The sequence below is a fragment of the Colossoma macropomum genome, unplaced genomic scaffold, assembly GCF_904425465.1.
Source record: "Colossoma macropomum unplaced genomic scaffold, Colossoma_macropomum, whole genome shotgun sequence".
Taxonomy (NCBI): domain Eukaryota; kingdom Metazoa; phylum Chordata; class Actinopteri; order Characiformes; family Serrasalmidae; genus Colossoma; species Colossoma macropomum.
The window spans coordinates 2,933,306-2,960,955 of NW_023494790.1; the positions used below are offsets into that span (position 1 = coordinate 2,933,306).

General features: G+C 40.5%; 1 protein-coding gene across 1 annotated transcript in view; it reads right to left on the reverse strand.

Annotated features, from left to right (window-relative positions):
* Nucleotides 1-343: 343 nt before the first annotated feature.
* LOC118809010 (A disintegrin and metalloproteinase with thrombospondin motifs 3) overlaps nucleotides 344-27,650 on the reverse strand; it is a 148,075-nt gene continuing 120,768 nt past the window's right edge. The window contains 12 exon segments of the mRNA XM_036571923.1: nucleotides 344-1,545; nucleotides 4,610-4,705; nucleotides 5,443-5,479; nucleotides 5,481-5,573; nucleotides 9,970-10,177; nucleotides 12,234-12,366; nucleotides 13,575-13,740; nucleotides 15,903-16,066; nucleotides 20,405-20,485; nucleotides 22,600-22,723; nucleotides 24,768-24,901; nucleotides 26,554-26,726. Of these exon segments, the coding sequence (XP_036427816.1) occupies nucleotides 947-1,545; nucleotides 4,610-4,705; nucleotides 5,443-5,479; nucleotides 5,481-5,573; nucleotides 9,970-10,177; nucleotides 12,234-12,366; nucleotides 13,575-13,740; nucleotides 15,903-16,066; nucleotides 20,405-20,485; nucleotides 22,600-22,723; nucleotides 24,768-24,901; nucleotides 26,554-26,726 (2,008 nt within the window). The 3' untranslated portion in view covers nucleotides 344-946.

A 27,650-nucleotide genomic window follows, 5' to 3' on the forward strand; every position in this document is an offset into this window, starting at 1 on the left:
AGCAGAAACAAAAACAAACACAAAGCTAATGCAGTGTAAACGCTGCACACTGACTGTAATTTAACTGCAACTAACTCAGCTATTAGTAATTTAGAGCGATAGTTAGTTAAACCTGCCTGTGTGGATTCATTCACACAGCCGGAGATACAGCACAGCACAATTAAGGAATTAGGAATTATCTAACAAATCCAGTGAGAACACAGAATTAACTGCTTTGCCAACACTTCACTCACATTCAGCAGGAATGATAATGCTATCAAAATTGCCAAAAATATATATAAAATATATATATATATATATATATATATATATATATATACATATATATTTTTTTGTATATTTAAGTACTACAAGGAGGCAGCGCACCTAAGATTTTCACTCACCTTCGCACCTGTTTGAATTTGATGTGACAAATTGATTTGTGAACACTGAAATAATTTTAAAAGGCTGTATTTTTACAACTTTGTCAACTTACTGACCCTTAAAAAAAGGAGGAGGAATACCTAATTTTGTGCTTTTCCGCAGTTTCGGTGCATCCCCAGTGACCACTCACTGAGAGAGCGGCCTACACTGGTAGTTCTACGCTAGATCGGAGCCTGTATGCTAGCAAAGCAGTCACTGCATTTCAACACGTTATTCATAGTCATTTTAAAATTACAGCACCTTTTCAATTTTTTGCAGGTTTTCTTTCTTTTGTCCTTATTTCCATTCCTCACATACTGCAGAGGACGCTGGGAGATGCGGTTCTAACAGTTAATAATGTAGTTTCACCCGGCTGGAGATGCGGTTAGCGGTCTGAGGTAACCCATAACAGGTCTTAAGTCCACTGGCATCAGAGTTTACAAAAACAAAACAATAAATCAATGTCCGAGAGGTGATGGCATTAGACAACAGTTGGCACCAGTCAGGCAGCAGCGATGCTAAGCAGCACTGTCATACTTCCTGCTCATGTGACCACTGGTAAGTTCCTGTTGGGTGAGTCTCTCCTGCCTGTCTGGACTGAGGTCGGAGAGGCTAAAGTGCTGTTTCGAGGTTTCGCTTTCTCCTTCTTCCCGTCCGAGTCCTGAGAGGGTAAACGGGTGGCGCTAACGCTAACGATAGAGCTAGCGCTAGTGCTAGCGCTAGTGCTAGCGCTAGTGCTAGCGCTAGTGCTCTGCGCTGGAGGTAGAGGTGAACCGGAGGAGAGCAGCTTGGTAGAAACCTCCTCAGCCGGAGAAACGCTGACCGGTTTGGAGCTCATAGCAGCTGCGGTTAGACCTGGCGCAGTGGAGCGTGGTTTCTTAGCGTTAGCTTTAGCGGCGTGGGTTAGCGGAGGTGGCGTAGTCGACAGGATGGGGGGCTTGGGGCTGGAGGTGGGCGGCTGGGTCGGGAGGCTCAGCTCAGGCTGCACTGAGGCGGAGGAGTACAGGCCTGGTGCTGGCGTGGTAACGCCCATTTTCTTACTGCAGGACTCGCAGCACAGCTTGTTGTAGCCGGGGATCGAACAGTACCGCGCCAAAACCTCCATCTGGCAAAATATGGACTTGTCACCCACACACGGCTCGTCTGAAAGTGACACAATGATAAAGATATTATTATCAGTTTGCTATAAATTTGATTTACATCACTGAAATGTAACTATATCCTTTCATAAACACAAAGATGTCAATCAACTCCGTTTCAACAGATAGTTGGTTAATATTTTGAACATTAATAGATAATCTATCCAAATAAAGTCTGACCAAGATAAAGGAATTAGTCTGTGAGGTCGGCGACATCATGTAATCAAACCTGATGGTCCCACTTTATATTAAGTGTCTCTAATAACTGTGTAGTTACACATAAATAACATATGCAACAACACTGTAACTACTGATGATTTAGCCAATGTTACAGATGGATTACAACTTCAGTTTTGCCTCATCTAATTACACAAGTGTATCTTCTACACAGGAAGTTTCCTGTAGTGTAGTGTTAAAGTTACACTTTAAAGTATGTGGACAGTTCCTGTGTAGTTGTTATGTAGGTACTGTGTAATAATAGAGTAGTATATATAATATAGACATTGCTTTGAGGCCTGAGGTTGCGTTGAGGTAATGCAACACATTTAAGTAATGTCAACGTAATTTATTGCATACTTCCTTTTACTGCTGAAAACAACTGCTGTTCCAGTCTGATTACAAATGTAATTATATTAATGTTATTACCCTTGTGTAATTACATGACAAAGAATAGGCTGTTACAACTATTAAGATACACTTGTGTAATTACATGAGGCAAAACTGAAGTTGATACACGTGTAATTACAAAAGCTGTACTTCTGTAATCCATCTGTAACAGTGACTACATCATTAGTAGTTACATTGTTGTAGCATATCACTGAAAACCTCGTACCTCCATTTTTGACGTTTTTCAATTTTTGACATAATATAAAAATACATGTTACCCTTTCATGAGGAATGGCCCAAAAAAGACTCAAATGACTTGGAAAAACATCTGGTTCCATTGACTTACATTAAAAGTAAAGTAGGTTTTTTCCTTCTTCTGTAAAGTTACCATTTTGGAGATAAGAGGTTTTCTTCCAACAACAGTGATATGTTGTTTACATGTAACTACACAGTTATTAGAGACACAATATTAAGTGGGACCAACCTGATATTACTAAGCACACAGAAGTAGCTGGTGTCAGACGTAAAGCATGTTCACCACTCACCAATTAGCAGTGAACGTCAACATTTTGAAAAACATCGGCTCACGTGAACACAGAAACCTGAGCTTTTAAAGTCTCCACCCTGCGGAGCGTCTTCCAAAAGCTCCTCATTACCGATCTAAAACAGTGTGTGTGGGCGCGAGGACAAAACGCAGAGAAGAAAATGCTTTCCAAAAATATCCGCTAAGGACGAGCAGGTGCATTAGCTCATTAGCACATTAGAGCAGTAGAGTAAGTATGATTTTATTATGAAGTTTAGACCAAAACGCTGCTCATCCCTTCAGAAAATGGTGTTTATCTTGCTAAACCAAAACACACAGTAAAAAATGGTATCTAGTGTCTTAAATCTATTCAACATAAATAACAATTCTCATTTTGAGGCTGTTGAGAATAAAGTTATTTAACCTATTTCTATACATTTATACAGGATTTGAGTTTATTTAGTGTGTCTTATTCCATTGGCAGAGCCCTCATGCACACATATTTCTGTGGTTTGAGGGCGTTTCCTCGATTTGTTCATGTCTTCTTAAACTCTCCTTTAAAGGCTCTTCATAGAACATGATCCTCATATGTTTCATATCAAAACGCTCCGTTATCTTCATCACTACGTTCCAAAACTGCTGCAGCAGCTTCAGCAGCTGTAAACTCTCTGCACGCCGTTTCACATGAGTCTCCAATGTGGACTGAATGAAGAATGAGGGGTTTCCGGCGTGATGGTCGGTGCTTAGTGGTTTCCTGAGTGTCCATTGGTCAGTTTCACACAGAATCCACCAGTTCCACATGGTGAGAGGCAGATGACGTGTATCTCAGCCCTTCTTCATAGGCTCATAACTCCGGATGTGAGTCTCGTATGATCTCGTGATAAGATGGAATGGAAAGGGCGACTCTACAGATTCAATTGAACTGTTTTATTCACAAAGATAGAGACAAATAGAAACGTTCAACATGATGTGTGGTGAGTTCATGGACCCCAGAGGGTTAAATACTCCAAATCCTTGCTGATACTCATTGAGCAACATGTTCTTAAACTCTTAATGCATTTTTTGGAAAAATGGCCCCGACCCATCCTCACTCATAAAGGCCTCAGCCTTTCCTGGACGGCTCCTTTTATACCCAAGCATGACTGCATCACCTATTTAAGACGTCTTCTGGAACATTTCACAATATTTCTCATACTAAACTGTCCCTGTCCCAACTGTCCCCATGTTGCAAGCATTTGAAAATGAACATATATTTACAAAAAATGATGAAGTCTGAAAGGTAAAACATTAAATATATTGTCCTTTTATTGAATACTGAATTTACAAATCACTGCTTTCTGTTTTTATTTGCATTTTACCTTCTGTCCTGACTTTATTGGAACTGGATTTGTAGTAAAAACTGATTTCGCTGTCAGCAGGCAGGTCTTGTGGGTCCCATTGGAAGTAAAATCAACTTACAATTCAATTTGCCATATGAAGGAGTAAAATTCTGGTCATGTGTTGGCTGTACACAGGAACACATGCAGGACAGTGTCAGTGTCACCACTGCATGTTCTTAAGCAGCCTGAAATGAAACTTTCTGCTAACAAAAGTGTCGGAACAAAAGCTTGTGGCAACTTTACAGGAGAAGCAAAAAACGCACTTTACTTTTAATGTAAGTCAATGGAACCAGACTTTTTTCCATGTAATTTTGGGGCGTTTCTTTTGGTCTATTAATCATGAAATTTACACACAATATAAAGGCCAACAGGCATTTTCAAATTATGTCAAAAACTGGAAATCGACGAAAATGGAGATACAAGGTTTTATTCCGACAACAGCGATATGTTGGCGTTTGTCGTGGCTGCTAACAGGACGGTTTACTGTTTACTCTTATGGGACCCCTCCAGCCCCCCTCAATCCAAACCCTGATACTATTCCACTGGCAGAAGAGACTCACTTGAGATTTTATTCAGAGGTGCGTCGGCTAAACCCTCCCCATCAGTAGTGTAGTTGTCCATTAAGTCCATGGTTGGAGTGGGGAATGACGGCTCTCCTGCAAAATACAACCAAATTTCAATGACCATAAGACTTAAAGCTGGTGAACACAAAGTGATTCTTTCATGCAACTTTAGTAGCTTGAAACCTGCATGAAACTAAACTTCAGTTGCACTGCATAATGTAGCACTTTTAGCAACTCACTTGAAACTTGTTTGATGTACAGTTGCAACTGTGAAGGAAGTTTCATGAAACAAAACAAAAAAAATGGTATCTTGTCAAGTAAAATTATCTTAAAAGTAGTCAAGAAATCTAGTAATTCTCCTTTTGATATTGTTGTTAGCTGACTTTAAGATTATTTAACTTATTTCCAGACATTTTTTGCTTGTTTTTTTAAGTGATTTTATTAGGTTAATTTATCTCAGTAAATTGGCAGATCATTTTGCTTGTTTTAAGAAATATGCAATAAACAAAAATTACCTAAAACAAGTAAACCATGTCTAGAAATAAGCTAGATAATCCTATACTCAGTGCACAACCATCTCAAAATGGGAAATTTTAAATATATTGACTAGATTTAAGATCATTTCGCCTGACAAGATATTATTTTTTCCAGTGTGGTGACATCAAACTCTACAATTTCAACTAATTTTAATCGATGCACCAGAGAATAAAACAGAGGACGGCTCTTTGATGCTCGAGAAGGAGGCGCTCTTGTTGATATCCAAGTGCACACCACTCAACTTTAGCACCAATTTTAGCAGCACATCTGGCGCTGCTGCTATGGTAACACACCTGGGCATGGTGGGAGTTTGCAGATGGATACGCTTCCCAGGCTTCTCTCCCTCGCATTCGGCTACGCTGCTGTCGGACGCTCTGCAGACCACCTGCCGCTGTTGGATGCCTTCACCACAGCTCACAGAGCACTGCAGGGGGACACATACATTAACACACATGCAGTCGTATGACAACGTTTGAACGTCCCAGTCAAATGACACGTACTGTTGATCTTCTAAGTGAAAATAATACATCCTCTACAGAAAGACACACACAATTATGGCATTTTCTGCACTTTAATGCACAATTTCTATTATTTGCTGAGTGTAATACGTTGATAAAAAACATAAAACATAAAATGTGCTGTAACTTTTGCACAGGCCAAGTTTTATGTTCTAGTTTTTTGCATCCCGGTATGTTTAATTCGGTAAATAAACAGTAACTGTGCATTAAAATGTAACTAACTCACTGTCCTAACTAGCAACCCTCCTAGCCAGCTAGTTAACTTTAGCTAAAGAAAGGCTCTGCATTACAAGCTAGGTTGCTACAAGTACTACTGAGTCCACATGTAAAGAATACTAAAAGACATGCAGCTTCAGTATTTTCAATGATTTAAGGGTTTTGTATATTTTTTATAATATAAAATGAAAAGTGCACAAGGCTTAAAAGGCTCAGCTAATGTAGCTGTGCATTCAAACGAAAGGCCTGCTCACAAATTTTACTGATGAATAAAAATGCATGTCAATGAAAGCGAACACATGTATATTAATGTCTCGAATGAGAAACTTGGCGGAGCCAGCTTGATTTTCTGCACTGTACTGATGCTATAAAAATCAGGCCGACCAATCAGAGCTTCGTTGCAGTCCAAACGAAAGTGTATCATGATTATGTGGCCAAAAACGTCTACGACAAGCAAAACTCTGACTACCAAAATGTGGAGTTTGAAGAAAACTAGAAAAGTGCATTTCTTGAAAATGCAGTGTGATTGTGTAGCTTAAACAGTTGCTAGGTGGTTGCTGGGGTGTTGGCAAATGGTTACTATGGTATTTTAGATGGTTGCAAAAGTTTGATAAGTGGTTGCTATGGTATCTCAGGTGGTTGCTATGGTATCTCAGGCATTGCTAGCCCCCTTTTACCCTGTTCTTCAGTGGTCAGGACCCCCATGGACCCTCACAGAGCAGGTACTATTTGGGTGGTGGATCATTCTCAGCACTGCAGTAACACTGACAGTGTGTTAGTGTGTGTTGTGCTGGTACTGAGTGGATCAGACACTGCTGGAGTTTTTAAACACTGTGTCCACTCACTGTCCACTCCATTAGACACTCCTACCTTGTCAGTCCACCTTGTAGATGTAAAGTCAGAGACGACAGCTCATCTGCTGCTGCACAGTTTGTGTTGGTCATCCTCCAGTCCTTCATCAATGGTCACAGGATGCTGCCCACAGGACGCTGTTGGCTGGATATTTTTGGTTGGTGGACTATTCTCAGTCCAGCAGTGACACTGAGGTGTTTAAAAACTCCAGCAGCACTGCTGTGTCTGATCCACTCAGACCAGCACAACACACACTAACACACCACCACCACTTCAGTGTTACTGCAGTGCTGAGAATGACCCACCACCCAAATAGTACCTGCTCTGTGAGGGTCCATGGGGGTCCTGACCACTGAAGAACAGGGTAAAAGGGGGCTAACAAAGTATCAGAGAAACAGATGGACTACAGTCTGTAACTGTAGAACTACAAAGTGCACCTATATAGTAAGTGGAGCTGATAAAATGGACAATGAGTGTAGAAACAAGGAGGTGGTCAGAATGTTATGCCTGATTGGTGTATATTCAACAATTTTTCTCAATATTCTAAACTATAAACTGGAACTTTCAATTGGAGGAGAAGGAAGAACTAATTGATGGCAGCAACTGGTTACTGTTCTGGCAACACCAGGATGCTGATCCAGGAACATGTTCTACTTAAAGAAACTATGTTCCCCCTGATAATAAACTACAGGCCTGTTTCAGCTGCTCCAGAGACAGAAGGGGAGATATATTAATGTATACCGAGGATTTGGAATGCAGGCACCATCTGCATATTTAATTAGTCTTGCATGTAATGGTTTTAAACACTGAAATCCTTTAAACCAAAGCATGAATAATTCTTATGGCATATTGCCTGGCACTGCAGTCTGTCAGGCTCCGTCTGATTAACTGCAGTAAATGTAAACACTTGCGCTGGAGGGCCTGAAGCTGCCATTTCTGAGTATATTTTAACAAATATTCAAATTCACACCTTCAAGTCATATTTTTGTTTGTTTGTTTACATTTCTGACCTGCAAACACCCTCCAAATTCAACTAGCCTTTCCGCTTCATTACACTGACCCTCCTTCCACAACCTCCCCACAAAATCTCCTCTTTTTGACTCTCAGAACTGTTTGCGCTTCAAATCTATTTATCTTCATGTGCTCCTTTTTCAGCACAGCATCTTCTTCCTATTTCCTTTTACATGTGTGGTACAGACAAATCCTATACAGTCCATTTTCTGGAGGACAGAAAGAGCACAGCTCATTAGCCTCCCAGCTGGGGGAAACTCCAGGTTTATGTAGCCTGGCTAATCAGTAACCCACATGAGGTCAATTCAATCTAATCAGCTAAATTCGGTTCGAACTAATGAAGATCTCCAGCTCTGTCCGCAGCAAACGCCAAGAACTGAGAGCATAAAAAGTAATACGATCTTTTTCCAGCCTTAGAAATGTGAGCTTGCAAGAGGAAAATTAATTCATTAGTTTCGAGACTTCCTGTCCACTTCGACCCCAAAAAATGTCCAAAAAAAAGCATATTAAGATCATCTTAACTGGTAGAGAGAGTGTTCAGTGTGATGCTTGCTCTACCATTTAAGAACCATGTTTGTGTTAAGATACTTTCTTAAAAACTGTTTATGACAAACCTCAACCTTGTGCTTCTACTCACTGGCCACTTTATTAGAAACACCTACCTTGTAGTTCCACTCATTGGCCACTTTATTTGAAACACCTGCCTTGTAGTTCCACTCACTGGCCACTTTATTAGAAACACCTACCTTGTAGTTCCACTCACTGGCCACTTTATTAGAAACACCTACCTTGTAGTTCCATTCACTGGCCACTTTATTAGAAACACCTACCTTGTAGTTCCACTCATTGGCCACTTTATTTGAAACACCTGCCTTGTAGTTCCACTCACTGGCCACTTTATTAGAAACACCTACCTTGTAGTTCCACTCGTTGGCCACTTTATTAGAAACCTCAACCTTGTGCTTCCACTCACTGGCCACTTTATTAGAAACACCTACCTTGTGATTTCACTCACTGGCCACTTTATTAGAAACACCTGTCTTTAACTTCCACTCACTGGCCACTTTATTAGAAACACCTGCCTTTAACTTCCATTCACTGGCCACTTTATTAGAAACATCTGCCTTTAACTTCCACTCACTGGCCACTTTATTAGAAACACCTGCCTTGTAGTTCCACTAACTGGCCACTTTATTAGAAACCTCAACCTTGTACTTCCACTCACTGGCCACTTTGTTAGAAACACCTACCTTGTGATTTCACTCACTGGCCACTTTATTAGAAACACCTACCTTGTGATTTCACTCAATGGCCACTTTATTAGAAACACCTGTCTTTAACTTCCACTCACTGGCCACTTTATTAGAAACATCTGCCTTTAACTTCCAATCACTGGCCACTTTATTAGAAACACCTGCCTTGTAGTTCCACTCACTGGCCACTTTATTAGAAACACCTGCCTTGTAGTTCCACTCACTGGCCACTTTGTTAGAAACACCTACCTTGTGATTTCACTCAATGGCCACTTTATTAGAAACACCTGTCTTTAACTTCCACTCACTGGCCACTTTAATAGAAACACCTGCCTTTAACTTCCATTTCACTTGCCACTTTATTAGAAACACCCACCTTCTACTTCCACTAACTGGCCACTTTATTAGAAACATCTAACTTTAACTTCCACTCACTGGCCACTTTATTAGAAACACCTGTCTTTAACTTCCACTCACTGGACACTTTATTAGAAACATCTGCCTTTAACTTCCACTCACTGGCCACTTTATTAGAAACACCTGCCTTTAACTTCCATTCACTGGCCACTTTATTAGAAACATCTGCCTTGTAGTTCCACTCACTGGCCACTTTATTAGAAACATCTAACTTTAACTTCCACTCACTGGCCACTTTATTAGAAACATCTGCCTTTAACTTCCACTAACTGGTCACTTTATTAGAAACACCTGCCTTGTAGTTCCACTCACTTGCCACTTTATTAGAAACACATGCCTTTAACTTCCATTCACTGGCCACTTTATTAGAAACACCTGCCTTTAACTTCCACTAACTGGCCACTTAATTAGAAACACCTACCTTATAGTTCCAGTATACAGATGTACAATTACTGACTGTCACTGCATAATTTGTCTCCCCCCTACACCCCATTCATCACTGGTCAGTTTCTGACCAATGGACTCCCTCTCTCTGTCTCTCACACACACATACCTGTGACCATGCTCCTGTCCTCCATAGTGCTGGACAGGTATTTGGACCGCAGGCTTGTCGGGTTTCAGGTCGCTCTCCGCTGCAGTATTTGGTGTGTATGGGTCTGTTGGTGCCGTTGTGCAGAGGCTGAACACACTGCACCACCCGAGTCTGATAACCCACTTTACCACATGTCTTACTGCAGGGACTCCACTCCTCCACCACCCACCTGAAACACACACACCCAAAAGTGCTGGGGTCAGTCTGATTGAAATCACCACAGGCCTCCTGACCGACCATCTCAGATTTCATACTTGAAGGAAGCCACTAAAAATGTCATTGTGCACAATAGATGTTAGACTGGTATTGTAATTAGCTTCTGAGATAGAAGCTTTAAAAAGTGGGTGTGGCTTTATTTATGCATTAAAGCCCTGGAAACCCAAATCTGTGTTTTCTTTCTAAATAGGTTAATCTTGATCTAATAGGCCGCAATGTACATGTACAAAGTACATCTTGTGAATAATGTTCCAACGTAAGTATCCTCACCAATCAAAAGGCTGATGTGGTTTGCTCCGCCCACACAGCTTTAACACTGTGTTCCTTCATGGTCTTTGTGTTCGATTTCAGAGACACTTAGTGAAAGAAAGCTAACAACCAAGCGAAAGCTAACATTTTTACTGCCCTGTTGCGGCTCCACAGCTGAATCAGATTTGTAGGTAAAAATAAAATAATCCTCCTTTACAGTAAAATAAAGCTCTGCTGATCGTTCAACACAGTTTAACAATAAATGGTCTTAAACTCTGGAGTTAATGTAGAACTGCTAATTCACCCTTTAACCCTGAAGATCAGCGCAGACTGCTGGTCACCACAGCAACGCAGACAACAGTCTCGCCTAGCTAGGAGCTAACGAAACGGCAAAGAGAGAGATTTAAGACGAACGTTGATAATTTAGAGACGAATGGACTTATTAGTGTTTATAATCACTCCAGCTGGTTTCCTGATACGTTTAATCTGCAACGAGAAACTGACAAACACTAAAAAGTCACAAAGCTGAAGTCAGTTTCTCATTCGCCAGCTTCCCGTTTGAATTCTCTCATTCCACCTTAAATGGTGCAGCAGTCACATTCTGGCACCTCAGGCACCATTTAAGGTGGAACGGGAAAATCAGAACAAGAAGCTGTGAAGATGTGAGAAAAGCGGCTATAGCTGAGCTGAAGCTTAAAGCAGAGCAAAGTGAGTCTGTGTTTTTGTTTATATTTTTAATCTATACTAGTACATCAGCACATACTGAGACATATTTACAGTCAAGATGGTAAAATGGACATAAAGGTTTGTGGCTCCCAAGGTGGATTGATTTTTGTTGAAAGGACAAAACGGCTCTTCTTAACGTTTGGGTTGCGACCCCTGAACTAGAACAAAGCTTAAAATTTTGTACCCTGCCCAATGATATTATTTGTTGGGAGCATTAAGTGAATCTGAGATGGAGAGTGGTCAAGAACTTTTTCAGAAATCTGCTGATTTGGGGTGGATTTTCCCATTAATAAGCACAGAAATGTCAAACTGATAATAATAACTGTGTTTTCACACATGAACATTTAGCTCAAAGTGCTTCTAAGCAGTGTAGCTAAAACATAAAATAATATAGTCCAGTCAACAAAAGTAAAAAAAAATAATTGAAAGAAAAATAATTTAAACAAAAAATAAAATATTTGTAAAAGATGGTATATAAAAATAAATATAAAAATATGAATAAATAACATAAAAAAAAAGATGGGTTCTTTAGTAAAGGCAATGGTTCTATTTAGAACCATGAGTTATATATAAAACCATTTCATGCTTAAATGGTTCTTTGCATGGTGAAATGGTTCTTCAGATTAATGGAGAACTATATAGAACCATATATACCCGAAAAAGGGTTCCGCTGTTGTTACAAGCCTGACATCATAACAGTAGAAAAACCCTTTTTGGTTTCATGTAAGGTTCTATATTACACATTCTCCATTAATCTGAAGAACCATTTCACCATGCAAAGAACCACTTAAGCATGAAATGGTTCTATATAGAACTCTATATAGAAACTCTTTACTAAAGAACCCTAGAGAACCTTCTTTTTTGAGTGTGCGTGGTAATAAGTATGACAGCAACGTCTGAACAGGTATTAAAATGTGCATTGATTAAATGTGCATTAATATTCATTGAGAAACTAAAGGTGTTGAATTAATTGAGGCTAAACTGTGGCGTGTTTACTGTTTATAAAAACAGAGAGGGAGGGATGAGAGACGTACGTGGGCTGACTGCACTCGTTCACGTTGCAGCGTTTGCGGATGGGTTTGGGCTTCTTATTGACATCGCAGAAGTTCCTGTGGACGAGGCGACCGTCGCTCTTCCTCCTGCAGCCGTACTTAGTGTACTGAACACCTGAGAGACACACACACAGCATTTTACCACACAAACATTACTGCAAGACTTTAAAACACTGAGAGGAAGTATTTTAACCTCTTATTCTCCAGGGTGTATTTTGGTTTTTCAATCTGAATTTTCATGACCAAATCATATTCAAATTATTCAGTAACTGCATGAAATAAATGTAAAATTTTATTTTATTTTTTTTATTTTATTTTTTTTAAAGCTCCCCTCAAATGAACAGAACGTGTTTTATGATCATACCCATATTGCTATATGCTTACAATTTACTGCTGAAAGCCAAAAATCTTAGACGCTCTTTGTATTATTTTATAAAAATAATGTTTACAGAGCAGATCACTGAAGAGACGCCATCTGTTTATAGTTTATAGCCCAGATTTGTGGAAAAACGGGTCGACTTTCAGTAGAAAAAAAAACTGAGTCCAGCTTCTTTTATTATCAGGGTTTAAAATGACATCACCCATCTACTTGACTGGACAGAAGACAGTTACAGCTCTCATACGACCCCCACCTTTAGAATGTAGCTTATGAAATATGAAAGTTATGAAGAATATGACGAAGTGCGTTTTAGAACCACTGGTGGTCTCAAGGAGTTGAAGAGGTTAATTAGTGCTGGGCGATATGACCTCAAATCAATCCTGCGATTAATTGAATATTTTATGTCGATTACGATTAATGAGCGATAATTATGTTTGTTTTTTTTGCTTGTTTGTTTGTTTTTTTGCCCTCATAGTTCACTGACAAGGTTTGTACTGTAAATATGTTCTGCATATCTTAATGTAAATCGTCTCAACATCCAGCCAACAGTCTCAAACCCCCCTTCTTTGAAGAGATTTCGAAAGAAATGTCCGAATGTGGCCGTGAGAGAACGAGGCTGCAGCATCAAAGAACAGTGTCTGATCTACTCGCACCAGCACCACACACATTAACACACCACCACCACCACCACATCAGTGTAACTGCAGTGCTGAGAATGACCCACCACCCAACTAATACCAACTCTGTTGGGGTCCCGTGGGGGTCCTGACCACTGAAGAACAGATGGACTACAGTCTGTAACTGTAGAACTATAAAGTGCTCCTATATGGTCAGTGGAGCTGATGAAATGGACAGTGAGAGAAGATCCAGGGAGGTGGACTTAATGAAGTGGCTGGTCAGTGTACACACACGTACAAAAAAACACACAAACGAACTACACACACCTCCTCCGCAGGGTTTGGTGCACTGAGACCAGCTCTTCAGAGCCCATTCGTAAGTGTCCAGCTCAGCCAGGAGGACGTTGTTGTTGGTGATGACGGGCACCAGGTCTTCATGGATGATGTATTTATACGTTAAACTGATCTTAGTGTCGTCCTCCTGAGGAACCACCTGCAGAACCAAACACAACCCAGCCAATCACAGCTCTGCTGGCCACACCATTACATACACATGACTCAATCAGAATCAACTAAACAATTAATTAATCGGTCAATTTTGTACAAATTAATGTTTAAAGATTCCTTCATTTGTAAATAATAAATAAAGGTTTTAATTTTTCTGTAAATGTATTTTGAAACTTAATCCAAATTTTGGAAAACAATATTACATGATTATTATTATGAATAGCTACTGCAGAAATACGTTCCTATTAAAAAATAAGATCTATTGCCCTGCAGAGTGTAGTTTTAATCCTAATCCGACACACCTGATCAAGGCTAATCGAGCTCCATCAGAGTAACTGGATATTACAGCAAGGTGCGTTAGATCTGGATTAGAATTAAACTCTGCGGGCAGATAAAGAACCAGACGAGAGTTTAGACCCTCCTGACTGAACGTTTTTCATAATCTTAAAGAAGCTGATTTAAAGGCTTATCTTGAAATTTACATGGAAGACAAAAAAATGTAAAAAATTGTAATCTCAAATAGAATCTAAAATTGAAGTTTGAGTTGTTTATTACTCTTTGGTCTCTGTATATAGTTGTACGCTAAAGCAATAAGCCACGAGAGGCTGTGCGTTACTGTGATTTTATCACAGGGAAGGCTGTTCGACGCGAAGCATAGAATAAAAGCCCCTTTCCCCGTGATAAAATCACTGTAATGTGTGGCCTCAAGCGTCTTATTGCTTTTATAAAATGGCAGCCAAACACAAAATATGATACAATACACAAACTTTTAGAAAATAATTTGAGTTATTATTAATAATATTTGACGTAAACAAGTATTCCGCTAAGAAGTGTAGTTCCTTTAGAGTACGGTAGTGTTGCCAAGCAACCATGGTCCGCTGAATGAGGAGAAGAACGTTTGATCATCCATCGCTGCATATTGTGGTCATTTCATAAACCTGTTCACTTTTTGTTGTTTAACGATGATCATATGATAACAGCACTGTTTAATTCAAAAACGTTCACTTTATAAGTACTTTTTGGTCACCAAATCACCACCATGAGTCTTATTCAGCACCAATCCAGCAGCCCCTCTTCTCACACTGGGGCTGAATCTCAAAGGGCTCCCTGCTCCCTACATAGTGCACTACATAGGAGTTTAAATACTGGATCCTGCAGCCCAACAGAGCAAAATACAGCTAAGAAACAGTCATTTGGGACTCAGACTCATCCACACTCAATAAATGACGCACTGTTTGGCTGTAGAGGCTAGAATTACTAGACTTTCATAGCTAGAACACTATTTCGGAGAATGGAGCCGTTTGGGATTCAGCCTGGGTTTGACACGACTTCTGAGTAAAATAAACATTTGAAGCATGTAAGACATTCAAGTGACGTTATTTAGACTTTTATTCTGCCGTTTTAGAGTTAATCACACTGTAAGTACTTTAATTCCAGCCTGTGATATTAATGATGGAGCTGTTTAGGCTGTTGGCTCTTTTAGGCGGTTAGCTAGCTGACCAGCCTCGTTCTAGTTAAGAACAAGTCCCCAGCCCCTCAGTTTAAACAGAACCCGGGTTCTTACTCCATCAGTACACTCTGCGAGTACACATGAGAGTAAAAGGTTGTTCCATTAGTAGCACAAGGTTTTTTCGTCCGTGGCGCAGTGATACACAATTCAGCTGCTGTGAGATGGTCATAGGCGCGCGTATATCATGGGTTTTACAACGGCTTCGAACGCAGCTCAGCCAATCAGATTTTAGGACCGGAACTATCTGTTTTAGAAAAAACTTTGAATGCCACCTGTTAATGACATGTTTTGTTAATTTTAAGTTAACACATCCTATAAAACATCCCCTAAATATGACAGCAAATAGTAAATAACCAGTAAATAAAAGTCAATAAACAGTAAATAAAAAGCTATTTTTCTTGTGTTTTATTATGTGTTAGGCTGTGTTAACTTATTTTCGTATAAAATGAGAAAATAAATAAAACGTAATCTGCATAACCTTTTGCATATGACTTGCATATTTATTCTAAAATGTGGAAAATGGTACTAGTAGCATAAAGAGAAACCCTTAAGGAGAAGGCGTTCGACTTCTCTCAGTGCATGGGGCCTCACTCTGCTCCTGCACGTTAAGAACGCAGGGTTTTCTTGTTTTTTCTCACCAGCACCACGATGCCTTCGTGCAGAGGGCCGATGGTTTTCAGCGTTTCCTTCTCTCCTTCGATGGAATACTCCCACTCCAGTCCGCTCTCGATGAAGGTCTTCGTTTTGACTTCATCTCCCTTCGCATTCAGGATGAAGCTGCCCGTGACCTGGTTCTTCACCGCTGTGGAGCGCAGAGAGGCTGCTTTAACATTTGGGTTTGTATACATATTAAAAAATACACAAATTATATGCAGACATCCAGCCATTAGTCACTGTTTATAAATGTAAATCCCAAACTGGCAGCGTTTACCAAGTGTCAGAAAACACGCAGACTGTCAGATAGATGATTCATCTGACAGCTAAATTAGCAAGAATATCTAAATGACACAGACTAGAATCAGAGGAGTAAATGTGGGGGATTATTTTATAATATAATATGATTACCGTAGGAGGCAATAAGGCTGACGTAAGTGCGAGTTGCGTTTATTTAAATCAGATTTAGGAGTCCAGGGGCAGAACTTTGGAGAACAGATAAATCCATGATGCAACAAAACAGAGGAAAACTGAAATAAACTAGAAACAAACCTAACAAGACCAGCGAAAACAAGGAATAGCAACAGGGTGAAATAGGCTACGTTCACATTACCAGGCTGAAGTGGCACAAATCTGATCTTTTGCCCTAATGTGACTCAGATCTGATGTTTTCAGAGCTGTGTGGACACACAAATCTGATCTTATCAAATCCAACCTGAGCCACTTTCATATGTGGTCCTAGATCAGATACGTATCTGATTCGTGGCCAGGTGACCTTAATGAGACGCTTACCATGGCAGCAGCGCTGAACAGACGTTAAAGCCTGTAAACGGTGGAAAAGAAACTCATCTCACCTTTTTCCCCTTCGTCTCGCTCTAATAATGAAGCTGAGAGCTGATCAGAGTTAATTATCTTCTCAGCAAAGCTCGTTCTGCTCGTTAGTTTGTGTTGATGATGCAAGTGATTCATTCACGTGACGTTACTGAGTAGGATGAGCTCATGTGGGTCATTTCAGGACGCCGGTTCGTCACATTAATGACAGATTTGAATCACTTAGCTAAACGAGTGTGAACCATCGTGTCAGAGAGATCGGAACTGAGCAAAAAATCGGATTCGAGCAGCAAAGCTTGTAATGAAAACGTAGCCATAGACAATGCAAGACAAAGGTACTGAGCAAACACAGGGGTATAAACACACTGAGGGGAAACAAGAAACACCTGGGAGTAATAAGAGGGCGGAGCTACAGACTACAGACAGGTGAAGATGACGACAAGAGGGCAGGACCAGGGAGGAGACAGACCAAGACAACAACAAAGGCACATGGCACAAGAAAACAAGGGTACATGGCAGATGTAAACAAAAACACATGGCAAGAAAACCAAGGCTAAAACAGAGAAAGACAAGGACTGAACAAGAAAGGATGTTACTATAATATAATGTAATATAATATAATATAATATATTGTAATAGCTTTTCCATCTTTTCTTCTCCTGCTGCTCATCCTTCTCTCTCTCTGCTCTTTTTAAAAGAAGCTGAGCATCTGAGCTGAGAGGGAACGAGAGCTCGTTGCTCCGCCCCCCCATCACCGCACCCGCTCCACAGCTTGGCCACCCGGGTCGAACATAAGGCAAATTAAAGTGGCCTCACTGAAGGGCTGGAGGCGGCGGCCAGGAGGCGGGGCTTGGGAGCCGGGGCTTGGGAGCCGGGGCCCACTCACTCGTGGTTTCCCTCTCCCCGCAGTCTTCGCCGAGGTTCTTCCTCGCTCGGAGGATATCATCAGGGCCCGGGGAACGGGCGCATGCCACAATAATGTAATGTAATATAATATAATATAATATTTATTTAATTACAGTATACACTTAGATACTGTTAATATCACCTTTAGAGGGCGATAGTGAGTGATACATCAAATAGTTTTTATTTCATGTTTGTTAATGACGCCTTCCTTAATTTACAGTTTAATTTGCAGAAAACCTTATTAACACATCATCTAAACACATTTCTAACACACCTCTCGCCTACAAATGCTGTATTTCTATTTACAAGGCCATTATTGGTAATTTCTTGCTAATACGTTAGTAATCATCAGGAAGCCGACCTTAAAATGAAGTGTTGCTCTTTTATACTGTACTATTCTATCATGGCTCAGCTCCCCTGTGTTTGTGCTGAACTGACCTTTGGAGTGTAGTTCTGTTATTTTCATTTCTTATTATTGCTCTGTGGTTCTCTCTTTAATTCCTCCTGCTTTCGTAATTAAGCTCTAATCAGCTATACAGCATGTTGGACAACGGTTGTTATTTTTAAAGCTGCTTTACAGATAAACATGACAATCACACATTTTATATTACAGTGGTTTCCTGTTCTGGTCCCTGCGCTCTGCACATGTTCATGTTTTTCTCTAATCTAACACTTCTGATTAGCTCACTGGCCAATTAATAAGCACTTCAAGAGGTGAGAGAGGCACGTTAGAGCAGGAAATGCATGAAAATGTGAAGAGCATTCAAGTCCTACAGGGTTCAGACTGGGAATCACTGCAGTACATGCATGAAAATGCAGCAGTCCTGTGATGTGGTTGCCCCTTAAACACTGCAACACCTATAAAATCTTAACAGATTTAAAAAACGGCAACCTCATCGAAACACCCCTCACAAACCTGCAAGCTTTAGCAGTTTTAGTTGCTGGTAAATTTATGAAAATGTGATTGCTTTTAGGCAGTGAAACTTTCGTGCAACTTTAGTTGCTTGAAACCCACATGAAACTAAATTGCACCTGAGTTGTACAATGCAAAGCATCCTGCAACTGACTTAAAACTCAGACGCAAGCTTCTTAACTTTGCGAAAAAAGTTTCATAAAGTAAAATTCAATATTAAATTGGTGATAAAGCATCACTATCACATTGTGCAACAAGTGATACAAGCAACTCATTCTGACAGCACACACGCTAAAAACATTAGAATTAGCTATATAGTTAACAAATAAATGCTGCCCTCGTTAGGTCATTTTTTTTGTTTTAATGAGTCCCATGATGTTTCTAGCCCAGGAGTCGCAACCCAAATGTTAAGAAGAGCCATTTTGTCCTTTCAACAAAACTCAAACCACCTTGGGAGCCACAACATATTATGTACATTTTACCATCTTGGCTGTAAATATGTCTCAGTATGTGCTGATGTACTAGTATAGACTAAAAACATAATATAAATGAAAACACAGACTTACTTTGCTCTGCTTTAAGCTTTAGCTCAGCTATAGCCGCTTTTCTCACATCTCTGGCAGGAAACTTTTCCCACAAAAGTAGAACAGTTTCTTGTAAAATGTCTCCCAACGTTAGATTTTTTATGAGGCTGAAGTCGCTTCTCATTTGCCAGCTTCTTGTTCAAATGTTCCCATTCCACCTTAAATAAAGACTCTAACTGCTGCTCCGTTTAAGGTGGAACGGGAACATTTGAACAAGAAGCTGGCGAATGAGAATCGAGTTCAGCTTTGCAACTTTTTAGTGTTTGACAGTTTCTTGTTGCAGATTAAACGTATCAGGAAACCAGCTGGAGTGATTATAAATCATATTATAACCCAGTACCTCATGTGCAAAACTCCATGTGAATATTGGGCAAAATATCCTTACAGTGTAAATATCTTAGCTTTTTATTTATTTATAATTCTTATATTGTTAATTTTTGTGAAGGATATAGTTTATATTGTTTTATCTTATTCTTCACTTTTGGTATTATATATATTGTCTATATAGTAACAAGTAACAAACTGTAAAAACCTAGTTTGTTAATTCTCTTCTTGTTACTTCTTTTCTTTTCTTGAGTGCTTTGCTCTTCCTTTGCTGATGTAGCACTGAGAATTTCCCCGTTGTGGGACTAAACAAGGATTATCTTATCTTATCTTATCTTATCTTATCTTCAATCTCTCTTAGGTGTTGTAGCATTGGCTGTGTGAGACTCTGGAGGCGTGGCTTGGCAGATGACCACACGCACGGTAGCATACGGCCTCCGACAAAGGGACTAAATGTCGTCGTTTAATGTTGTCTATTAGTTATAGTTACGTGTAGTTTGATTTGTTGTTTTGTGTGTGTGTGTGTGGGGGGGGGTCACTGCCAAGGTGAAGCCAGTGGCTACGAGTTCGGTGGTCTGCATGTGCCCCTTTGTGCCAGTGTGTTCAATAAAGAGCACTTCTTGCAGCAAATCATGGCCACCCCTGTGTTTCTTCTGCTGACGCTACAGGATGTCATATTTATGACAGCCTCTTGAGCCCAAATATAGATGCATTCAGTAACCTCAGAAGATTTGAGCTCTAAAACACCCACACATTCAGAGGTAATAACGCATAAACAGCCCGAAGCATGATTTCTCATAATGACCGAACTATTAAAGGCACAAAACCAGCTGTATACAATCACCCATTCAGAAGAGTGGAGAGCGCGGAGCTGCAGTAATTGGAGTAAATTAGGCGCGGGATAGTGTGGACGTGCCTCGTGACTCACCGATGATGTGTGGAGATGTCTCGTTCTCCTCAATTACGATGTGTCTCGCTCCGGCCGGCATATCAAACATCTTCAACAGACCTATTCAGAGAGAAAGAAAGAGAGAGAGATTTTCTTATTCGAGCTATTTCTGTAATCTAGCGTGTGTTTTGTGGTTGGGTTCTCCTGGTTCAGAACCTTAACTGTGATAATGTCCACTGAACTTTTCTGAATCGTGCTGTTCTTTGTTCCACCTGGACTCCCTGTGTTACGGTGGTTACGAGTGAAATCCCTGTAACAGCCTCGAGTGACTCACTGCTATTACAGAATGGAGAAATCTCGGCAAATTAATACAGAAGATTGTTTATTTGTGCAGTCAAATGTGTACATGGAGTATTTTAGAGTGCTTTAAAACCCAAACTATCTGCTCCATAATTACCGATTCAGAGCTGGTGAAGAGATCGACACATGCACGCGTCAAAACAGCATCAAAAACTCATCTTTTCCATCTTTTCTGAGGAGACGACGTACTTTTCACAAGAGACTGAAGTGTGTAAACGCTGGGCAAAACAATTTCTGCTATCGTCTTACAGACAGTTATTAACCTCAGAGATACAGGTGCTCGTATCACCACAGCTCAACACAGAAAGGTGAGTCACTTTATCTTTGTCATAGTTGCCAAGATTGAAATTCGAGGATGAGTCCAGAATGGTTCTCCAACCAAACACACAACAATGTGAGAGTCCAGACTAAATAAATGATATAAATGATTCGTGGCAAAACTCCCTCACAGCCATCAGAGCACAGTGACGTCAGCTGACGACTACAGAGCGATAAATCGATGGAGGTGAAAATGACTATAACTAACAACTCTCTGGCAACCACACGGAGCATCACTACAACAATCTAGCAACCCCCACACAACTAGCTGGGAAATCAGTGCAGTCACCTAGCAACACCCTAGCAACCACCAGAGATTCCACAGCAACTGGTTAGCAAGCAACCACCTTGGGTACCTTAACAAATACATAACAACACCCTAACAGTCACCTTGGGTACCATAGCAACCACTTAGTGACATCCTAGCAAGCGCAAGAGATAACACAGCCACTGGTTAGCAATAGGCAACCACCTCAGATACCTTAGCAACAGTTTAGAAATCACCTAAAATACCATAGTAACTGTCTAGAACCGTAGCAACAACCCAGAAACCCCTGGGATACCACAGAAACCACTTGGTGACAACATAGCAACCACCTGGAACACTAAAGCTACTGGTCAGCAAACACCACAGATACCTTAGCAACAGTTTAGAGATCACCTTAAATACCATAGTAACTGTCTAGAACCGTAGCAACAACCCAGAAACCCCTGGGATACCACAGAAACCACTTGGTGACAACATAGCAACCACCTGGAACACTAAAGCTACTAGTCAGCAAACACCACAGATACCTTAGCAACAGTTTAGAAATCACCTAAAATACCATAGTAACTGTCTAGAACCGTAGCAACAACCCAGAAACCCCTGGGATACCACAGAAACCACTTGGTGACAACATAGCAACCACCTGGAACACTAAAGCTACTAGTCAGCAAACACCACAGATACCTTAGCAACAGTTTAGAAATCACCTAAAATACCATAGTAACTGTCTGGCTTACTTTTCTAGTTCATTACGTAAGCATGTGATTTTATATATATATATATATATATATATGTGTATAGAAAAACAACAATAACTACGAACTTGTGAACTTCTGAGAGAGAGAAGAGTATTTTTACAACAATATTATCATAATAACGTCACTTGAATGAAGAATTAAAGAGAACAGTGACGATCAGCATTGGTCCAAACTGATAAAAGTAAATTAAATGTACACTCTTAAAAGGACGGATCTTCAAGGGATCTTTAGAACCAGGAAGACACAAAGAAACATCTGCATGTGTAAATGGTCCTCTGCACGTTCTCCATCAATCTGAAGAACGTTTTCACCATACAAAGATTATTATACATTTATGCATGCAAATGGATCTTTGAGTGTTCGTGGGTCTACATGTCATTGCTAAAGAACCCTTGAAGAACAATGTAATTAACAATGGACACATCATTTGTCAATGTACACATAATTACATTGTAATTACATTATAATAGCGCCACAACACATCAGTAATAAATAAAAGGTCTTCTCAGGGTTAAGGGGGGGAGGATTACCTGTCTTTTTAGGTGTTTTAGTCAGCGTCAGTTTGACGGTGCGACAGTGTGAGTTGTCCCCCTCGCACACTCCGCACTTATCCTCCTGTTTATAGGAGCCCACCTCCTTATCACAGCCCACGTTCTGAGAGAGAGAGAGAGAGAGAGAGAGAGAGAGAATGATGTGTTTACAAGCTGAAAAGCACAACACAAAAGAGGAGATTACTGTGACAGTCTGTGTATTTGGTGGCTTTCTGTGAAAACTTTGAAAAACGTAATTAAGCAGAGGATAATTATAATTGGGAAAACGTGCAACAACAAGCTCCTTATCCTGGAGAGCATTCTGCTGGACGTATGTCCTACACCAGCACAGAAACGGCATCAAGCTTCCGGGTCCAGCTGCTGGAGAATGTGAGGCTCAGCTGATGCACATCATTTCTGTATGTTTGGGAAAGTGCTGTTCTGTCTGAGCACTGGAGGAGTATCCATCTGCACCATATTCCAGACAAACATAGCCTTTGTCTTTGGGTCTCCCTACCTGGGAAATCTGTCCGTGGCCTTAAACCGAAAAGATCAATTGTTAAAGGCCTTGTCAGCTGCAAGCAAGAAAGCAATCACTAGAAAATGGCTTTCAGCTGGGCCCCCTCAACCGCTCGATTGGTATGACATCATTCTACATTAAATTTTTATGGTGTCAAGACTTATTCCTTAAGAAATCAGACTGACCAATTATTTCAGATGCATTCTAAACGGCTTAGCTTATCAGACCCCAGTAGTCAGATTTCATGCAAGTTTTCATGACCTCCCATTTCTTTTCCTCTGTTAGAAATAAAGGTTCTGTTCAGGACATTTTTCGTTCACCGAGGTACAAACAATGTAAATGTTCCCTCAAAGCTCCAACAGTGGTTTTAAGGTCTGATTGTGAACCTTAAATAAGTTTCTCCAGGTGAAAAGTTTGTATTTGTACCTTTTCATAACCGAATGTTTTAAACAGAACAGTAAAATAAAAGCCTGGAGACGAGACGGGGTGTGTGGAGTCAGTACAGCTTAGAACATATCATTTCAGTGGATTATGGTCCAGATTATGGCACTGCCCCAGAGACAGCTCAGTACCTTTATTTCTCAGAGTGAAAAGTCAGAAATTCTGGTTGTTTTAGTTCACTTCATTGATCATTAAGATGAATTGTATTTATTCATTTTCTGTACCCCCTTTCCTTTTTTTCAAGCAATTAAGTTTATTTTAATTTAATCATAATTTATTATTTGTCACGCATCCAGCATGTTCTCACAGAAACACGGACTCCATCTCCCAGACTCCTCTGGAAGATCACATGACTTCTGACTCTCTATCGCGCTCCTATTCATTCACTCCATTCAGTCACCCGAATACTAATGGGTATCACCTGTGTGCAGTCATATGACTCATAGAGTTTAGTTTATAAGCCCAGGCTTTAGTTATGTCTAGTTGCGAGGTGATGTTTCACCGTAAATCCCTTTGTACTTTTGCTGGACTGTGTTTTGATTCGTGTTTTGACCTTTTGCCGGCCTCTACGACTACGTCTGCTGCCTTACCCTTTTGTGTTTGTTTGTCTGGTGTTATGCTCATCATAACACTTCTGCTGTGTTTGCTGGATTTGACCCACACCTGTTATTTGACTACGTTTTTTGGATTGTGATTCTGAAAGTAAACCTGCTTTTTATCCGCCAGCGTCTGGTTTCTGTTGATTCGTCACATTATTATTGTTATTGGTATTATTATTATTATTATCTTACGACGTGCACTGTTACTAGAAAGGCTTATCTTAAAGTTACTGTATATACTGTAGCTGAATGGGATTAAAATCTAATATAAATGAGCAGATTTATTATTATTATTTTTATTATTGTTATTAGTAGTAAAAATAATAATAGTAATAATAATAGGTGTACAGATGGAAGGACAAAATGTGAAGCATTATAATAATGGACCAAGATAAAGACACAGAATATGCCATATATGGATGGAGGAGTACATTCATATTCACAGATAATTCCAAGAAAGGAGAGAAAGAATTGTCCTCTTTTTTTTAAAGAAAACATGCTGGTAGTTTTAGGCTTTTACACTTTCTGAAATTCGGAGAAATGCGCTTTTACAGTAAAGATGGTAATAATACAGTCAGAGAGAGCGAGAGCGAGAGAGAGATTCTCACCAAACACTCTCCTCTCGCACAGACACTGAAGGGGTCAGTGTAGCTGCAGCGCGTTCCATCGTGCATCACCTGGTTCATAAACACAATCTCGCCTGTTTCCTTAGAGCGACAACTCAGCTCACACTTATGAGCCTCTGAAACACAAACACACAAACACACACCTCAGTTACACACATGCATTTCATCTCAACTCCTATTATAATAAACCTCAATAGTACATTCACTGGCCACTTTATCAGAAACACCAACCTTATTCTTCTACTAACTGGCCACTTTATTAGAAACAGCTGCCTTGTGCTTCCACTCACTGGCCACTTTATTAGAAACACCTACCTTGTGCTTAAACTACACTGGCCACTTTATTGGAAACACCCACCTTGTGCTTCCACACACTGGCCGCTTTATTAGAAACACCTACCTTGTGCTTAAACTCACTGGTCACTTTATTAGAAACATCTGCCTACCTTGCGCTTAAACTCACTGGCCACTTTATTGGAAACACCCACCTTGTGCTTCCACTCACTGGCCACTTTATTAGAAACACCTACCTTGTACTTCCACTCACTGGCCACTTTATTGGAAACACCCACCTTGTGCTTCCACTCACTGGCCACTTTATTAGAAACACCTACCTTGTGCTTAAACTAACTGCCCACTTTATTAGAAACACCTACATTGCATTTTCACTAACTGGCCACTTTACTTGTACTTTGACTCACTGGTGGAACTACAGAAGAGAGGTTTCTGATAAAGTGGCCTGGAACTGGAGTCTCTTTTTACTTTCTTATTCATTGTTGTCCTTTAAATCCTCTCTACCTGAACAGATGTTGAGGTACAGGTTTCAGAGCAGCGCTACACATCTGCTCAGATCAGATCTTTCTCTATTGACGGTTCATGTCTGTGTTTATACATGACAGCCACTGGCAAAAAAGACAGGCCATTATAACAGCAGTGATAAAATGAAAAACGTGCTGCGCAAACACCTTCGTCATAAAGATTAATTGCTCCGGTGGACGTCTGACAGCTCGTCAGCTGTTCATGATTAGAGCAAGAAGGGAAATAAAGGCCAGGAGCAGATGCAGAGCTGTAGCAGCTCTTGCAGCTGCCACTTTCTCCCACGAGATGTGTGGGATGGCCACAGCCGTGGTGTATACACACATATAAACTCACTAGCCACTTTGTTAAGTCCACCTCCTTGTTTCTGCACTCATTGTCCATTTTATCAGCTCCACTTTCTATATAGGTGCACTTTGTAGTTCTACAGTTACAGACTGTAGTCCATCTGTTTCTCTGATACTTTGTTAGCCCCCTTTTACCCTGTTCTTCAGTGGTCAGGACCCCCATGGACCCTCACAGAGCAGGTACTATTTGGGTGGTGGATCATTCTCAGCACTGCAGTAACACTGAAGTGGTGGTGGTGTGTTAGTGTGTGTTGCGCTGGTCTGAGTGGATCAGACACAGCAGTGCTGCTGGAGTTTTTAAACACCTCAGTGTCACTGCTGGACTGAGAATAGTCCACCAACCAAAAATATCCAGCCAACAGCGTCCTGTGGGCATCGTCCTGTGACCACTGATGAAGGACTAGAGGATGACCAACACAAACTGTGCAGCAGATGAGCTATCGTCTCTGACTTTACATCTACAAAGTGGACCGACAAGGTAGGAGTGTCTAACAGAGTGGTCAGTGAGTGGACACAGTGGTTAAAAACTCCAGCAGCACTGCTGTGTCTGATCCACTCATCCTGAGCCAGAGCTCAGAGCTAAATGCTACCAGGTGGTTTCTCACCGTCGGGGTGCTCGTAGGGCAACCAGGTGTGTTTGATGTTGTTGTGGTATTTGTTGCTCCGCTGGACGCACTGCTGAGCTCTGAAGTCTTCATACGGACCAGAACACTCCTCAGTGTTACACATCTGATAGTCGAACGCAGAACCAGGACAGTCACGACCACCGTACGCAGGACTGGAGAAAGAGAGAGAGGATACAGACTCAGTGACCACAGCCTGGTTATCATTACTGACCTCGGAGCTCCAAAGATGATTCAGTTGTAAATAAGCTTTCATTCATTATTAATAATGCATATATACATAACTCAGAAAAGGCCTGCTAAACAGTGTACGACCAAAAAACAGAAACATAACGTTAACAAAAAAAGAGTATGACCAAAAAAGAACTACATAGAAAAAAGACCTATCTATCTATCTATCTATCTATCTATCTATCTATCTTTGTAGATGGCTATTTATCTATCTATCTATCTATCTATCTATCTATCTATCTTTGTAGATGGCTATTTATCTATCTATCTATCTATCTATCTATCTATCTATCTATATCCTTTTAATGGACTATTGATTTTTGATGGTCTGTACAGCAAAAAAACCCATTAAATCTGATTTTTGCAAATCGGACCCAAACCACATTTGGAGGTGGTTTGAAACGCCATTTCAGTCAGATTTTCACAGATGCGTCTCAGTCTGGACGCTCTGGACGCGCAGATCAGATTTCAAAGTGTCTTTTTCATCACTCGCACCACAACAAACAGCGACGACGTCAAATCCAGAGTGATGAAGTGCTGGGATTCAAGAAGAGCTCCAAAGATTCATGACTATGAAGAGAAGTCTGAAGAGTTTGGAGGGAGAGATGATGAACCTCCATCTCTCCTGCATCTGCGTTTGAAATCCACGTCACCAGCGTAGCTATGCAGTTACAGCCTACGTCGTTACCACGGCAACCCACGCAGACAGACACAAATCAGATCTGATCACTTGCAAATAACAGAGCGGACAGTCGACTCAAAAGATCTGAATTGGGAAACTAATCCGATTTGCCTGCAGTCTGAACACAGCCGTGTTTTTACATAGTGGAACTATTCTAGTTGCATAT